At 41.3% G+C, this 18,718-nt stretch overlaps 1 protein-coding gene across 5 annotated transcripts in view; it reads right to left on the bottom strand.

Moving 5' to 3' along the window:
- THSD7B (thrombospondin type 1 domain containing 7B) overlaps nucleotides 1-18,718 on the bottom strand; it is a 633,259-nt gene that overhangs the window by 70,548 nt on the left and 543,993 nt on the right. For all 5 annotated transcript variants that reach the window (XM_082197355.1, XM_082197356.1, XM_082197357.1 and 2 more), the window contains one exon: nucleotides 10,044-10,222. In XM_082197355.1, the coding sequence (XP_082053481.1) occupies nucleotides 10,044-10,222 (179 nt within the window). The remainder of the gene's footprint in view (nucleotides 1-10,043; nucleotides 10,223-18,718) is intronic.

Genomic DNA, 18,718 nt, shown 5'->3' with positions numbered 1-18,718 from the left:
CTTGAGATACCTGCAAACAGCAGCCTATTTCTTTTGAAATTTTGAAGCAAGGTGATCAGTTACACATCAGCCAAAAATAAGATGTTAACATTTAAAATATAAAGGAAAAAGAGAGGAAAAAATAGCATCAAACTTGAATATGGTAACATATGCATGGTCACAAATTGAGCAATAACTACTAAGATACTCAAGGCAACTAACAATCTTCAACATTCTGCATGAAAATATCACACACACACACACACACACACACACACACAATGTAATATATACATAAACACAAAAAAGACTTGCAGTTGCCTGCCTAACTGTGTGAACTAATATTTGGCAAGACAAAATATTACAGTTCACACAAGCATCATAACTAAGCTTTTCAGTTAAGCCAAGTAAGCTAATCCTGCTGCTTTGGGAAAAGCCTTTCACAAACCACAATACTGATGTGTTAGATCACAGGTAATAAGAACTTACCTTCTGACACATCAGAGACTAATGTTAGTTGACCTAACCTAGTCATGTGCTCAGATTTCAATGGATCTACTCTGACTAAAACTTAGTTGAAAACCACTCAAAGCCTGAAAGTCATAAAAGCGTTTATTTGAGGGGGGCAGAACTAGTATGCCTGTGGTCCACCTTATCAGGGACCTTCTGTTTTTGCCATCTCTCTGGGACTGCAAACAGAACAGTGTGCAAGTCCTGGTGGACCACAAAAATAAATGGTTGGTGGGCTGCGTTTGGCTTGATGTCACAATTTGCTCTGGCATGGTAAGAAGTCACTCTGGTTAGTAAGATTTTACTCAGGACTGCCAATGTTTTTTCCAGATCTTCCAACTTTGCTTTGTCATTAAAATGAAGCCAAGAATCTCAGGATTCTAGGCAAAACTATGCTATGTTTGCACTGTTGATTGTCTATCACATGTCCTTCTGTACCTATATATACATAGAATGAAACAAACAGAGATGCACATACACTCATACACCAATCCTTAACTGTTGTGATTATTCTTTTGAAATGGCATAATATTTTCTAGTAAATTCATTTTCTTCAAAATTGCATGCAATACAGTCTTATGAAGCCAATTTTCTTTGGCTTATTTGCAGACTGCTTGTCTTAATACATGTTTTTGTATACACAGTTTTCAGACTTTCCCACTGAGATGCTCTGAATTATAGCTAATTCTTCCATTAGGTTTTTCTAATGAATGCCTATTGGTCTTCTTGCTGTTGAAGTAACCATTATCCGATGTTTACTTCCTCTAGGTACGCGTTCCAAATTATATAAATCCTCTGTTTGCTGTCCAGATTTAGTAACTGTTATTAGCTGATGGGAAAACATCAAATAAAACAAATAAAAAACTAATCTGCCTGTGAATAGCATCCCAAAGTAATATATGACTGAGGAGGCATTTGTCAGATGCTGTATTTACCGCAATCTAGGCCTAGAAACAACAGCAAGTGACATATCCTTCGGAGAGGACTTATGAGATCAAATTATAACAAAATTTTATGCCTATATGTGTGTATCTGTACAATGTTTGAAATTCATTAAGGCTGGAATCCTAAAGACACTTACCTGGGACTCATTGAACTTTGGAATCGGCATGCATAAGATTGCACCATAAGTATATTATAGTGTTATGGATAGGGATGAGATATGTTTCACAGCTATTTGCACCTTGAAAAGAATGAATACGTTCTGGGGAGCTATGGCATAAACAGGGACACAACTCTGATCAGCTGCCCAGTTTCTAACCTTCGATTTTATGAAAAATGTGTGACGTTTAGTTTTAGTGTTTATACTATTTTTGTAAGTCACTGTGGGCCACTTTAGTAAGGAAAGCAGTTAATAAACAAATTGTCAATCAGATGATTTTTTTTTAACCTATTATAGTCTAGATTCTGGCAAAAAAAGGGTTTAGTTCCCCCACACCCTCTCAGTTATAGACAGCCATCCCTGTAGTATCACAGTGTCACACCAGGGTAAGCAGACCTTGAACAGTTCCCTTACACATAGAAATAGGATGTGTGGGCCCCAATCCAGGAGGGCTTCTTTGTCCCTTCTGTGCAGTAAAATGCTCAAGGCACACTGCAGCATATGCAGGCTTTCCCCCTCCTGTTTGAGAAAATACAAAGGCCCTGCATTTTCAAGACAGTGGACAATAGATGTCTTATGCATGTCATCACCTGTCCTTAATTGAAGTCAGAAGAATGCTGGAAAAATAAATGAGGGTTCTTCTCTCACCTTGCCACACCCACAAATGATTTTAACTAGAGAGAAAGTTCAGTGCACTGAAAACCTTTAGTGACATTCCATAAGCTCAGGTATGCAGAACAAGAAAAGGCAGTGAAAGGTCTCAATATTATTGCGTGCAATGAATTCCTGGCCATTATGACACCAAATTACCTCTTCTCTTATAGAGAAATTATTTCCTGGACACCTCAGACATGGCTATGACATTTGACAACTACTCTGAGCTATAATTGGGATTGGGCTCTAAACTTTTAATGAGATCCTCTGTCTAATGCTGACAACTTAGAAATATGTCACATTTATATACTCGGCTGCTTGAGGAGCCATGCCTGTTAGTTCTCACTCATCACAGTGTGCGATCTCAAGACAAGGCATAAAGACCACTTAAACTCTGACTTTTATTAGACCATCACCAAAGTGGATTAAGAGAAATATATTGGACAGATTGGCATGCATTATGCTCCACCTATACATGATTGCTATTGGGTGGGGTTCAGATGCACTCACAGAAGGGCTTTTAGCTCAGCAGAGGCATCCACTAATGCAGGAAAAGGGAAGGACATTCTTGCCAAATCCTGCCTTGCAGTCTTCTCACTTTCTACTCTGTCCTGGAAGGATCCCAAATTCCCTGGAACTGATTTCCAGGAGGTAACAGAGGCTACAACAGGAGGGTGAATCTGCAAAGCATTGGCTCCCCTTCCATTGCTGGATGCTTTCTATAAGGGCACCAACTGGATTCACAGAACAGATTTAGCAGTGCAGGAGGGAGGAGAGGAGGAAAATGTTCCATCATGCAGGAGAAATTCTTGTGCTTATAGAACCAAAGCCTTAGTGCTGCACTGAATGCAACCCAAAATTTTCTTGTTGATGTCTCCACCATTAAATTGTTATGTCCCCTCCCACCCCCTTTATGCCAGGGATAGCCTACTTCAGCGTGCTTTATTTACGGAGAGAAAACATTGCAATGCAGTTTTCTCAAAGATGATGGGACACCAGAGTATAGTTATGGATTCCCCACTAATGTTGCCATATGCTCAAAGAAAAAGAAGCTCAGTGTAAAATCATATGGCAGCAGAATCCAAAGCTGGAATTTATTATTATAGATAACACGGCAGAATCTTCAGCAGCACGGCCATGCGTGTCACTATTACCTGCCACATAATAGTTCCTGAGTTTCTCTCCTTCTCTGTTACCTCCCTCCCAGTAAAAGCAAATTAAGTGAAGTTCTGTCTGTACAGAATATCAATACATCACACATGACTTCAGCAGCAAGACACAAGGCTTAAAGCAAGGCTACCAGTGACTATTTTGAGACATCATATAATGAGCTGAAATACACAGTCGTGTGCACACTCTATATGGGAGTGAGTTCTGCTGAGCACGGTGGGACTTCCTTCCACATAAGATAGTCACTTCAATAAGCATTGACCAATAGCTTCATAGCTTCTTCTAATAGCATGAAGATCCATCTCTTAATCAAGCTATACAGGTATTTTACTTACTGTTCTAACTCTGGGATTGTCTACATTTCCCCTTGTTCTGTGCCTAAAAAGCTTGAGTATGAGCAGTTTTCTGCTTGTCCCATATTTTCTAGGCATGGGCCTCAGTGGTTTTCTGTTTGCCCCATCACTTTTCCCTGGAAAACCACTCTTTTGTGCTGAATTGGAGCAAACATCAATGTGAGAAAAACCTGGTTGACATTTGCTCCAATTCAGCAGTAAAGATTGGGTTTTCCTGGGGGAAAGTGATGGGACAAAACTGGATGAGCTAATGAGATGTTCCATGGCATTGCTGCCTCTGGCCTCATAAGTGGAAAAGAGCAGAAAGACAGTGAATGGCCATGTGGTAAATGTTTTATGGTAGCAAGTGGACTCCTTACTCTCCCCTTCAGCCTATATACACCATGGCACTGCAATGGCCTGAGGGATGCTGCTTGGCTTGGACAAACCTGAATGAAGATTGTCTCACTTCCTGAATGTTGCTAGTTTAAGGTGGGATTCAATTCAACGCAGCAAATTCAGGCTGCATAATTATAGCTGAGTAAGTGGCTTGCACAACAGAGCTGCTTCCACAAAAAATTGAAGTTTTTGCCATGAGAAAGGGGATTGGGAAAGTGTGGGATAACAATTGCTTTGATGTAACACCATCCAGCCTCCATTAAATGGCCAATGCTATCTAATCTTTTTGCAAACAAATCAGCATTAATGCTCAATAAGCAAGTCATCTGAAAGTGCCCTAAGCCTGCTCTAGGGATATTTATAGAGGAGAAAAGAGGAAAAGAGGGCATGGAACTTGGGCAACCTGATCCAGCTCAGCTTGTACATCTCACCTTCCCTGTTCCATCATGGGGACAAAAGTGCCTGCATAATAGAGAACTATGATTAACTCAATGAAATTATAGGACTGGAGTAGCTAATACGGCACTGTCAGCACTGGACAGCATGATCAATAAGAGTTGTAGCCCAACAACATCTGGAAGTCACTACACTGGCGACCTGTTTATTAGACACTGGGCTGCAGATCTGGACAGCAAGACCCCTCAAGTCTCCTCCAGAGAGATACATTCATTTATGTGAATAAAGACAACATAATAAAACTTCCCTGATGGTTCCTCTTTCTCTCCTTGAGGGGGGAAAAGCATGCTGGTACTGCATCTCAAGTGACAATGTAACACCCGGGGAAGCCAGCAACTACAGCAACGTGAATATTTACAATGGACATGTAGATAATTTAAGAAGTTTCTTAGTATAGTTTTGAAAAGTTAAGGTGTGTGTGTGGGGTCTAAACCTGCTGCCAAAGGGCAACAAAGGCATCAATCCTACTGTGCTCCTTTGTTCCCTAGACAAAGACGTTAGAATAAGTTCAACCTCAGTGTTAGCTGTTGTCATACTGATTTATGACACCCAAGCTTTGCAAGTCTAGCAACATGCCACACTGTCCACTAGAGATTTGGCAGGGACCAAACTTGTTTATTAAAAATACTGCTCCAAACTAATTGAACTTCAGTGACTGAGGTGAAATGATATATATTTTTTCCTTTCAGGCAGTTTGACCCTCTCTAGTTGCCTTTCTAATTTTGTAGAAATTTATTAAAAATAGAAGAAAATTTCAGCCATTATGGAACTGCTTTTTTTTTTTTTAAAGTGCTGCAGTGCAGAGGGGGAGAAGCAAGCAAGCAACATACATGGGGATAATTGAGTATAGTTGCAGAACCCACAACTAGCACCCAAGAGACTGCTGTTTGTGGAAAGGAGGTGAACAAGAGGGAGAGAAGGTAAGAGGAGAGACTTCAGTCCTCTCACCGCCTACAGCTTCCTTCTTCCTCCTGCTAACTTTGCACCTGCTGAGCCTCTCACCATCAGGCAAGCCAGCCCTAGCAGCTGAGGGTGGCAGTAGCCTTGTGACATCTGCATCTACAGTCAATCTACAGTAAGCCTTCAGAAAATAAGCTTAAGGGCAGGCTGCATTGCAAGTTTTTCTTCTGAATCATATGGCGATAGCCTCCATGACAATATAAACACTACTAGGCATTTGCAACACTACTGCACAAACTCTTCATAGGAGTATCCCAAAAAGGAAACATATTTTACTTTTCAAACCTTTAAAAGACATAAAGGGAGTAAATACCTAATTGTTTGTTCTCTCTGTTGAGGATAGTAAAGGTATAGGTAAAGGGACCCCTGACCATTAGGTCCAGTCACGGACGACTCTGGGGTTGCGGTGCTCATCTTGCTTTACAGGCCGAGGGAGCTGGTGTACAGCTTCTGAGTCATGTGGCTAGTATAACTAAGCCACTTCTGGCAAACCAGAGCAGCGCACGGAAATGGTGTTTACCTTCCCGCCGGAGCGGTACCTATTTATCTACTTGCACTTGACGTGCTTTCAAACTGCTAGGTTGGCAGGAGCAGGGACCGAGCAACGGGAGCTCACCCTGTCGTGGGGATTCAAACCACCGAACTTCTGATCGGCAAGCCGTAGGCTCTGTAGTTTAGACCACTATCCCTGTTGAGGATAGTACTAGAGTTAATAGACTTAAAGTATAGTAGAACACTCTATCTATGTATACATTCTTGATGAATGTGAATGGATTAGGATGCGGTAGCCAATGTGCTGCCTTCCAAAGGGATTCCAACTCCCACCAGCCCCAGCCTGCCCAGCCAGTGGCCAAGACTGATGGGAGCTGGAGTCCAACAAGACCTGCACAACCTGGCTTTAGCTACCCTGGTCTAAAAGTACCTATCTCTGAAGGAAAGGTGAAGCTAAGGAAGTGTGGAGTTGATCAGTGTCTGGGTGAAGATCACTAGCATCTTCATATAAGCTGCTCTCAGCTTTCTAAAGGAGTGCACAATATAAGTATCAACTCAATTTATAAAATCCAGTTGTCAACATTATTCCTCTGTTGCACTTCAAAGCCAATATGTGCATCCTGACAGAAAATAAGAAATGGTATTCATTATGCTATTGTGTTTCCTACTCTTCCGGTAGCAATAGAATCTAATGGCAATCTGGAAAATATCAGAATTTGCTATCCACAGGCACGATTCCAAAACAGAAATAAATCTTCATGTGTCTCATTGGTCTAGATGAAGACATACAGAACACTATTGTGTCTATCTCATAGTTTCCCATGAAGTTTATCTACCATTAAATTTAAGAATTCCATTCAAAGAGGTGCTAAACCAATTTTGAAATTAGAAAGCTGACAAAAAAAATGTGTTTGAATTTTGACATAAATATTCTGCCATGTTTGTGGATGATGTGCCTTACTATATCTTCCTCCAGCTTATCATCTGTGCCTTATTTACAGTGGAATTTCATTTTACCTGTTAGGTGATCTCCCAGATTTATGAGGGAAAGGACTGAGATATGGGCATTATTTATCTTATTGAGCATCATCATATTTCCTTGGGCTCTGTTTCTATTACACTATTGCTTATGTATGTTAATATGTAAGAAAGCAATAAGAAACTTCAAAACTTTGTCTAAACCTAGCTGTAGAAAATGGAAAGATTGCAAATAACATTAAGGCCAATTTGAATCCAGCTTTTCAAAGCAGGGTTTGAATAAAATGTGTTGACCGTACCTCATATTATATTCACTTGCAGGGGTGGTCCAATCACAAAGCAATTTCACACCATTGTTTCAGGCAGCAAGCATGTGTGTTTTGGAGGAATTGGTATCCTCTGGGACACTGCTCTTGTCTTGCTGCCAGTCCAGGTGGACCTACAGAATCTTTGCATGGATGAGAGGTGTCTGCAGGACTAACACCATTCCCCCCTCCCCATCCTGGCATGCTCTGAGAAAAGATGTTCGGCAAAACATTCAAGTTACTTTCAAGTAACTTTACAAGTTTATCTAACTTTAAACAAAGCTTCTAGGTGCTGTGCCCAAGAAGAGGTCACCTAGCTACCTTGCCAGGAATGCCTGGTGTTAGGAATGGCCTTCTCCCTTAGTCCTTTCTCAAAGTGAACCAAGACAGAATAGAGGAGGAAAGCCCATTGGCATTGTGGCCACTGCAGAGGCAAACCCAAACAAATATAAGTGGGCCAGGATGAGGGTTGAGGTGCAGCAGTGACAGAAGCAGCAGCTGGAAGGGGAAGAGGAGGGAGACCAGACGTGGCAAAGGGGAGAAAGAAAAGGTGGAGGTGTGACAATATCTCTTCCCTCACTTTAGGTGGCAGAGAGTAGTGTTCCTGTCCTGTTCGCTTGCCACAGAGACTGAAAGCTAGTTTTCTAGCTTGGCTGATCATTTAGCTCAGCATTTAAAGTTGCCTGGACAGTTGCCTAAACTGTGCTTCGCTGAGGGTTCATATTGTACTACCATTCTTACTATATGCTTGTGAAACATGGCCCACATGTAAACACCATCTCCTCAAAAGATTCCATCAATGGTGTCTCCGAAAAGTTTTACATATCACTTGGGAAGACAGGCAAACTAATGTCAGTGTACTAAAAGAAGCAAAGATCAACATCAACTTCATTGGACTGGTCATGTTGTTCGGATGCCTAATTATTGTCTTCCAAAGCTATTCCGAACTTAAAAATGGAAAGCGTAATGTAATGCTGGTGGTCAACAAAAGAGGTTTAAAGACCGTCTCAAGGCAAATCTAAAAAAAATGTAGTATAAACACCGACAATCAGGAAACATTGGCCTGCGAGCGCCCCAGGTGGAGAACAGGATGAAAGGGAGATATGTGCTAAGAGGAAGGCACGTTTGGCAAACCCTCACCATGATTAACTCCTGCCTGGAAACCTATGTCCCCATTGTGGAAGGACATGTGGCTCCAGAATTGGCCTCCACGGTCACCTATGGGCACTGTTAAGACTGTGTTCATCGAAGACAATCTTACTTGTCTACGAGTGATTGCCAAAGAAGAAGAAGAAGACATGTTGAAACTAACAAACCTAAATTAGTTAGGACCATTGACTTCAATGGGTCTGCTCTGCGTAGGAGTAGCATTGGATATAAAACTGAATGCTAAAGTGAGCCTCAAAATTGACATACCTCCCCCCAAATTTCTGTGATGAACCAGGGTTCAAAGTATGTTTGTGCATAAAGAACAAGGCCTTGCTTTTCTGATCTGCCTGCACCTCTTCCACAATGGACACATTGTGTGACCAGAACGTATGCGCATAATTCACACCAACAGTTCTCTGCATGGTGGGGGGAGGTCACAAGCTTCAGGTTCACTCCAGCACCCAGTTGTGTATACAAACTATGGTGGGGAAAATATCAGAGTTAAAGCCCCTAGCCCAGGGTATTCAGCTTGATTTCCAATAAGTAGGATTCTTCATCATAACTACCTGCCAGGGTGCAGCATGAACCAAGCCTAAGAAATAAAGGCTATTTGAATTGCACCTTGCTTTTAAATAGGTTGTGTAAAAGTGCATTCCATGCCAGCAGCTCTTATTTTATGCAAAGCATTACCAAAGCGAAACCATGACCAGAGGCAGAATGAACACAGTGCAGTAGTAAGTCACAATGTGTTCCAGGCTGCTTATTTCCAGCATCTGTAGGACTGCAATATTAGATCACTTTCTTACTTTCTTTGCTTTTTTAACGTTAAGATAACCTGCACGCTATAGTCAAAGTTCCGCAAGTGACTTTCCTGAGTATGCTTGTATTAGAAACAGAAAAGATGAAATGAAAGACACACTAACACATCTTCTTTAGAAATAACCAGCACAAAGAGTAGGATACTGAGTTTCTTTCAATAGACTTTAAAAGCATTAAACATTTTTAATTGTATGAGCCCATATATTATCCTGCCTGCATTAACTGCCAAGTTCCTTTATTACGTTAAATTGCAACATTAATTGAAAAAATATTTTACTCCTAATTTTCCATCTGAATATTCTCATTTATATCTGTGTCTTCTCCTAATAAGAGTATACACTAGAAAATTACCTTGTAATTGTCAGATAGAAACTTATTAGAACAGAGTGGAATTGAATTTGTTGGGGGGAGGGAAATAATGAAGAATAGGTTCAAAGAATCCATCTTCACAACTATTTTAAGTGAGTCTCGCTGATTGCACTCTGTTATTAGTGATTTGTGAGATACAGCGGAAACATGGTATAAATATTTACTCACAATGCCAAAGAGACTGGAGTGTTTTTGAGAATAAGGAACTCTGAAATAAACATGAAAGGCTGTATCAATATATATTCCTAGGAAAAAGTATGACCAGGTGAGGGAGAATATTTACTTGTCCTGTTTATATCACCCAGATAATTCCCTAAATGTATCTGATACACTGTAAAAGTGTTCTACTGGTTTCTTGATATACCTCACCTGATTCTTAGGATCCAGTTTTGGACATGGACGTCCTCCATTGTAAGGCTTCTCCTTAAGCCACTTGGACCGGATTTTCACTCCTGTTCCACAAGACGAACTGCAAGGGGCCCAACTAGACCAGTCACTTAATTTGCAATCAAATGGACAAGGTACCATACAAGGCTGTTCAACATAACCTAAAATAAAAATGTAGGAAAGACAGAACAGTGAAAATTATCTTAACACTGAGATATTTATCTAATTAATAGTCTGAAGGTCATCTGTCTTGGAATGGTGTATCTGGAAAGTTACATGGGAACTAGGAGGGTTGGGCATTTCAAACAAGTGATTGTTGCTCAGGAGTCCTATATTTCTGTCAACTCATTGGTTCTTCACATTGGTCTGGTTCGTACATAACACTAAACTATGGTTTAAATAAACCTTAAATTGATAAACTGTGGTTTCACATTATGTGCATACTAGGCCTACTGATTTGTTAGCAAAAATAAGCCATAGCTTACTGACCTTAACTATGATTTAGCATTACAGTTTAAGTGTGGTTTATTTGTTTGTCCTTCAAGCTTGAGATGCTAGAGAACAGTGACTGAAAAGCTGAACTACTCTCCATGCTCAGCTGCTACCACTAGACATGTCACTGAAGATGACGCCACTGCTAAGTCTGTCTGGAGACAGGAACCTTTCCCCACGCCGACTTGCCTTCCTTACACAGCCAGGGCACAGAGTGGAGATGAACATCTGGAGGAAAGTTAAAGAGGCTGTTCTCCATGAGGACTAGCTTTCACTTTAGTTATTTTTAAAATAAAAGTTTAAAAGCCTGTTGTTAAAATTTTACAAGTCATGCCTGTGCACGTGAGCATGGGGCTCCTAAAAATGTTTTAAGAGCAAGACAAATACCTCCGCTGAACAGCCAACTTTGATAAGTTATTTAATGTATATGCTGAGCCCCCTATCGACAAATTTATCTTAGGTTTCCTCCCCATAAGCAGCCATTTGAGGGATTCTCTCCTCCCTGCCTTGGCTTCAAAGCACCATTTCTGTTGTCTTCATTTCTTCCCTCCCCTATACACATTACATCACAATCCAGTGCATGTTTACTCTGAAGTAAATTCCATTAAGCTTAGTGGGGCTTGTGGCCAGGCTGCATTCTAAGCATTCCAGAAAGCCCCAAAGCTGCATTCTAAACAGCAGAAGGGGAGGGAGAGTTCAAATCATATTGGAAGCCCCAGCACACGAAAGACAGATAGGAGATGGGGTGAGATAGGTGGTGATGTGATGTTAGCTGGAGCAGCAGCACCTCTACAATAATTTCCCTCGGGACATTCCCTAAACCTATATATATGCACACACACTGTAGTCCAACCCTTCATCTCTTTCCCTCAGGAGACAAGTGTCAAGTTGTGGGGCACAGAATCTCGCCTGTGAAAGAAAACGAGTCTCTCCCCTCTCCATGTTTTTGTTTTTTGTAGTTTGCAATGAAGTTAGATTGTGACTCCCTCCTCCCCGAGATACATTCACATAGCAAGCATTCATGGGGGGTGGGGGGTGATGTGGGTGCTATATAACAGGGAAGAAATTATGTTACAGTGCAATGTTAAGAGTGATTGGTGGATAAAGATGAGCAGTGGAAGGAAAGGTTCAAGAAACGCCAAGGTTGTAGCAACAACCAGCTGTTGACAAGAGCTGGCAAAGAATGCCAGGAAGATTTCTATACCCTTGATTTTGCAGCTAGCCAATGGGAAGGAGATATGGTGATGCAGTGATGCAGTGCCAGTGGTAGGATACTGCAAAGGTTTTCATGAAATATGAAAAAGGCAGGAAGTAGGCGGGGGAAACAAGCCAAACTCTCACAAACAAGCCAGAATGTTTTTGATTGTCTGTGAGGTGGCCTGTGGTTTAAGTGTGGTTTTTTATATAATAATAATAATAATAATAATAATAATAATAATAATAATAATAATATTTTTTAAAAAATCCTGGTTTAACTTTGGCTTGATACCTGAAGCAGCTCACTGAATGACTATTGCTATCAACAATTAGAGGAGGCCTATGCAGTATGCAAGTATGGCAAAGAGACAAACCCCTTCACACAATAAAAGTTGATAGTTCAGCCCAGTTTTCCCAATTAACATTTTGGATTACAACTCCCATCATCATCAGCCAGCATAGGCATTGGCTAGGAATGTAGTCTAAAGCACCTGGAGAGTATATAGGTTTGGTAAGGCTGGTTTAGCCTGCATTGACACAGTTGAAGTTATAATAAAGAGCTGAAAAGGGAACCCAAAGAAATGCTTTTAAAATTCTCTGTATTATTGCAATAAAGTCTTGCACCGAAAGAAACTGCAATCAGCTTCAAGATAAACTCCAGACTAGGTTATTGGACCAATTAAATGGGCCAATGAAGCCTGATGTATAAGTTTAAAGTGATGCACACTGGGGTAAGAAAAATAAAATACAAAACCAGAATCAGAGGCAATAAGCCTCAGAATACCAGTTGCTGGAGAATCACAGAGGAAGAGGGTTCTTGACCTCATGTCCTGCCTGTAGGCTTTCCATAGGCCACTGTGAGAAACAGAATGCTAGACTAGATGAGCCTTTGGTGTGATCCTGCTGAACTCTTCTTGTGTCCTTAAGTCAAGCGAGGACCTTTCAACTTTGGTAAGAATCATCCCCATGCTGAAATTTAAGATTTCTGTTTCATCTGCTTATGTTGCTGAAGAGACAAGCTTCTTTCTAGCTCATGACAAAAAGAAAAAGAAAAGTTCCAGGAAAAGCCTTACTAACATTGTGCTCACTGTAGGACCACCCGCAAGTAAAACTACGGTATTTTCAATCACTGAATCACCATTTTTAAAATATGCTTGAAATCACTTGCTGTTTCTCTTGCTGCCAAGACCTGCTTGATTGCCTCGGCTTTATCACTTGATCTGGACGCTGCAACAATTCTGACTCATGTCACCACTCAACTTCTTGAGTGCCCCCAATCTCTCAAAATTAAGGGGGGGGGAACCCACAAGCTTCCAAGGTCAACTGAACTAGATTCATCCCCAGATGACAAAATTGATCACACAGCTCTATTAAATCAAATGTAAGAGGCTGAGATCCAGCCTTAAACTATAAAACCATTTGGCAGTATGATTTGTTGGCTTTTGCATTAAAATTGCTTATAGCAAAGCCAACTTTTCTTATCACAGAACTATATTAGTAAAATACCCACAGCCAGTTGAAACTGCCTGAATAGCTAAGCTGCAGTGAAATCAATTTTGCAGACAAGGGTAAAAACAATAAATACAAAGATTAGTAGTATCGTTTCCTTTCCTCTTTTTTTGTTTCAAATCTGCATTTTGTTAACCTTTTGCACTGCAGTTTGACAACAGACTGATAGCTTTAACATTTTTTCCATAATAGCTCTTTATTGCAGCTCTTCCCCCAAGCTGCATAATGGTTTAATTTAAAATGTACACTAATTTGGTTTGTTACTTTGCAGACAAATGCTTCATCATAGCCACTTACGTCTCCAAATCCATTTAGATTAGGCAGTATCACTGCTCTCTATTATTTATCAGCAGTTCCCTTACACCCACCATCAGTAGATTCAATCGGATTTCATGTGCACTTTGTGATTATGCATTATAAATAACAGAAGGTCAAAAAATATCTTTTGTGATTGTCTGCTTTTCAGCTTTCACTGAAGAAAAGTAAGTTAGAATAAATTAAAAGGGGGAAGAAAGTTTGTTAGGGCCAGCCCTACCATTAGGCAAACTAAGACAGCTGCCTCAGGTGGTGGGTGTTTGGGGGAAGACAGTGCCTGGTGCGCCATGCAGCCTACATTGCTCTGAGCTAGCTTTCTGCCCTCAGGTGTAGTGGAGGGATCTGTTGTATCACTGGTGTTCGAAGTAAGAGTCAACTTCCAGTCTACATGGAAATGCACCATCTTATCCTTCCCCTCAGGGAGCAACATGCCTTGAGTTAGCAATGGAGCTCTTTATATAAACTCTGGTGCAATATGATTCTTTGGTTTCTTACTGTTTGTGAGCCTGGATAATAGTGGACTTTCCATAGAAATGTAAAATGCCTTCTCTAGGCAGATTAATGGAGGCAAAATCAATTTAGCTTCAGGAAGGATTTAGAAGCTTAGGGTCTTATGGACAACCTACATACATGGTACCTCTGGTTATGTACTTAATTCGTTCTGGAGGTCCATTCTTAACCTGAAACTGTTCTTAACTTGAAACACTACTTTAGCTAATGGGGCCTCCTGCTGCTGCTGCACCGCCGGAGCACAATTTCTGTTCTCATCCTGAAGCAAAGTTCTTAACCTGAAGCACTATTTCTGGGCTAGCAGAGTCTGTAATCTGAAGCGTATGTAACCCAAGGTACCACTGTATTGGACAATATGAGAGTTGAGCCAAAAATTTTCAGAAGACAATTTCTGGGAATGTTTGAGATTTTTGTTTTCATCCCCCCAGTAAAAGGCCACTTTGCAGAATTTTCTTTATACACTCTCTACCATTTGGGGAGGGGGGCAAGTTGGCAGCTGCCATTTTCTACCACAAAGCTCTGGAGCACTGCTAGGTCCTGGACATTGTGGATAGTGCCAACGGCGATCTCCTGCCCAGGGACTGGCCAGCTCAGACCTGCTTAACTCCAAAGGGGCTGCATCATGTACCATCAGACTATGTTCTTGGGACCCTTACTGCCATTTAAAATTGCCTATGTCCTTTATCGATGGCATTTGTATGCTGCCCCATAACTGGAAGAGGGCTTTTATCTCTGTAAGTTAAGTAAGTATGAAATGTAACTATTTGGATGGTTTCAGTGCTTCAGTCTGTTCAACTGCAACAGCATTTAGCAAACACACTCCACAATATTAGTAGTTCTGTTTGCACCAACTACTTATAATGCAGCAAAGCTAATGTTGGTTCAGGGTCCACAGAAAATAATTGTGTTGATTGGGGGGGGGGGTAGATTTCATAGTTAAGTACTCTCAGCCACACACTTAAGTTTTGCAGGCAATAAGGTTACTCACCCCCCCCCAATTCCTTTCTAGGCTTGCATGTTACTCTGTCACCAGTTATTGTGTAGGAATACATATGTTATCAGCAGATGCACCTAGGCCCTCTCTACTTAAAGAGTACATGTATTGAAAAATCTGAAGAGATTTAGCAGATTTTTTTACTTTGCCTTTCATTGATTTTTAGCTGTACAGTGGTGCCTCGCAAGATGAAATTAATCCGTTCCGCGAGTCTCTTCGTCTAGCGGTTTTTTCATCTTGCGAAGCAACCCTATTAGCGGCTTAGCGGCTATTAAAGGCTTAGCGGCTATTAAAGGCTTAGCGGCTATTAAAGGCTTAGCGGATTAGCGGCTTAGAAAAAGGGGGGGAATGGAAAAAAAAATCGGAACACTCGCAAGACGTTTTTGTCTTGCAAAGCAAGCCCATAGGGAAAATCGTCTTGCGAAGCAGCTCAAAAACGGAAAACCCTTTCGTCTAGCGGGTTTTCCATCTTGCGAGGCATTCGTCTTGCGGGGCACCACTATATTTTATTGTGTTTTCATGATTGTTGTTAGCACTGTTGGGTAGAAAGGTAGAGTATAAATTTAGTGGGTGCAAGGAGGGAAAGAAACAACAAGAATGGGGTGAGACTATGTACATAGGACCCAAACTGAGTCTGTGGTTTTGTGTTTGCATATGAGAGAGGACTGGTTGGGTGCATAGGGTTGTCTCCAACACTATTTTGCCCAGAGTCTTTATTAGCTGCTTTTTAAAAGCATTAGCTGCTCAAGTTTATTAAGTAAATGTCTTGTTCAGTATATGAGTAGATAGTTTTCCTACCCATCAGTGCTTTCATTGGACTGTGAAGCCCAAGGCGGAAGAGCAATCAAATACATTGAAAACAAGCACAAACATTTATACTGAACACAGTGAGGGGTTGATGAGTGCACATGGACACATTATTTCTCCTTTTCAGATACATAAGCCAAAAATAAAGTAAAATCTATGGTTTCAGGCCTAAGAAAAAGATTGAGAAAAACAGCTTTCTGTAGTCAAAGGTGGACTTCTAAGAATGTAATGAATAAAGGTATACAATCTGCATTTTATAGAAACCAGTGGCATTTCTGGAACTGTTTCTTGGCTCATCTCAACTTTGCTTGGTGCATTATATTTGCACAGAATATATGAATCTTAATGCAACTGTGTGGATGTAGGAGATGGTTTAGGAAACAAAACCTTCTATGCAGGCTGCTTTTGAAGCAGATGCACGTCAAATCTAATTAGTTTTAATCTCATTTGCATCTACTCCTAACATATTTCACCATTTTAATTAACAAACTTTTAACAGCTGTAGTACTTGGAAAGAAAGCCTAAAGGTGCCTCACAGAATTCAAGGTCTTTTGACTGGATTTCTTGTGTCACTCCAGGTGTCAGTGACAACGACAAGGATGATTTCCCTGGAAGCAGACCAAATAAAAACACTGTTTTCTTGAAACAAAACATGAAAGGTGTATAACAATGGAGGCTAGAAAACCCCTCCAGATTCATTGGTTTTGCATATGCAAATAATATTTATGTTAATAGGCAACAGAGGCCTTCTGCCCTCAGGACACCAGGGCATGGTTGCAATACAAGAGCTATGGCTATGTGCCAGAATCGTATGAAATTCCCTCTGTCTCAGTGATTTTCATTTGAACAACATCATGAGACCTGGAATAGTCTTTCTCCAACACGTTATCAAGGCATACATGCAGGATCACTTCTTTTTTCTTTCTTGCACTTAGCTTATTGTGATGTGGGAGAAACGCTTGAAGTATAAATAAATAATCAGCACTGATTAATTAACTGATGACACTCTAAAACAGCATTGCACATATGTCAAGTGTATTTACAGTTCTAGCTGACAGTGATAGGACAAATACAGCAGCATCTTCTGTGACACGGTGAACTGGGATTAGGGGTCCCTTTACCTTTTTATCAGCAAGATTCCCATACCTCACAGTGGGCAATTTGCTAACCACTGATAGGATCCTTTTTAGAGCGCTGGATTTAGAGGAAGTGCACGACAGGGTCTACATCCTTCTGGCCAAAGTGTCACTGAATACTAACCCCAGATTCCCAATGACACTAGACGCTTTGTATCTGTGACATAATGATGGAGGCAAAGACAAAAGGTGAGCTGCATGCCTGGCTGCTGCAGCCACAGAGGACTGCCTGGCTCTCAGTTCCTCTCCCGGCCAGTCACCAAGTGGCTGGAAGGGAGTGGGCGAAGGCTGACCTGGAATGGCTGGTAGGCATATGCTTGCTCATTAGGTAGGGTGGTCTACTCATTAAGTATACAAGGGTAGGCCTTCCAAAGGCACAGGCATTGTGTTTCTTGCCTATTCAGACCTACCTACCATTTCACATGGTACTAACTAAGTCTTAAGCTACTATTGTGACTGCTATGGACCCAGATTAGCTGCTGCTTGTCAAGGTAAGGAAGGAATCTTAATCAGAATATAACTGGTCATCTCGTTCCTGGGTTGTTGTTTTTACCTTATCCATACTAATTCTGTATATATGTATATTTATTCTGTTGCACTTGCAGGGCTGTTTATTTATTTGTCACAACTGTTTGACGCACCTTACAACTGGTGCCGGGGCATCTGGCAAGTTCCTTAGTCACATGGGATGGGTCCCCTTAAGGGACTGTGAGGGAAAGGGCCTGGGCCAGGACACCTCAGTGGACAGCACTAATGCTACGCCCGTGGGTGAAAAATCCTGGAAACAGCACAAGCTGCCAGCAGTTGTAGCCTTTGCTTATGTTCTCAGTGTATGCTTCATGCACCTGCACTTAAGCTACAGTTTCCAAGGTTGCAAGGGATGAAGCTTATATTTTGAGGAAGTGACCTTGAGGAAGCCTGCATTTCACTGCTTCAGTCCTAAGCAATGTCCCAAGAAATGGATAATAGCTTTAAACCAGAATTACCCAGAGAGCTTGTTTCCAAGCACAAGTCTTCATTCTCTCTGTGTGATGCAGCTGTGTTTGGACACATATCAACAATGCCAGTTATTTCAGTGGCTCAGCAGAGGCCAATTTGTGACATTTTCATTCTGCAGGAGGCAAATTCCCACAATTACAGCAAAAGAAGGAAAGATCTAGAGAAGGGTCCAGAGCAGGGGGCGGGGGGGGGTACTGCCGGTGTTAATTAAGGTTAATCCTCAAGCAAACAAGCAAGTCGAGAATTTTCTTGGTGAACTTCCTTTTTCTTTTCAAAGTCTCAGTTAGGGACCAACTGTGTTCCTTGATATCTAGACTGACACGTTTCCACCTGCACCTATCTATGGATTGCTTTAACAATGTGATTTGTAACAGCTCAAACAGCTGCTCTGCAGATGTGTGTTCCAGGCAGCTGCATCCCATTGACAGCAACAGCAGTTTGCAGGTATGACAAAATGATTGCCATTTCAGGACCTGACACTAACGGGTGGTTATCTCATAGCTTTTTAGGGAAGAATATGCAATTCCAAAATCAAAACCCGTGTGGCCAAGCTACGTGTGTCCAAAAGCAGAGGTCTCAACTGTGCCTCATATACAGTGGTACCTCTGGATGCGAACAGGATCCGTTCCAGAGCCCCGTTCACATCCTGAAGAGAATGCAACCTGCGTCTGCGCATTTGTGCATCGTGATTCGCCGCT

Source organism: Podarcis vaucheri, assembly GCF_965113315.1.
Source record: "Podarcis vaucheri genome assembly, chromosome: 1".
In the NCBI taxonomy this organism is placed as follows: domain Eukaryota; kingdom Metazoa; phylum Chordata; class Lepidosauria; order Squamata; family Lacertidae; genus Podarcis; species Podarcis vaucheri.
The sequence above is the reverse complement of the archived record's forward strand: the minus strand, read 5'-3'. Positions and strand labels throughout refer to the sequence as shown.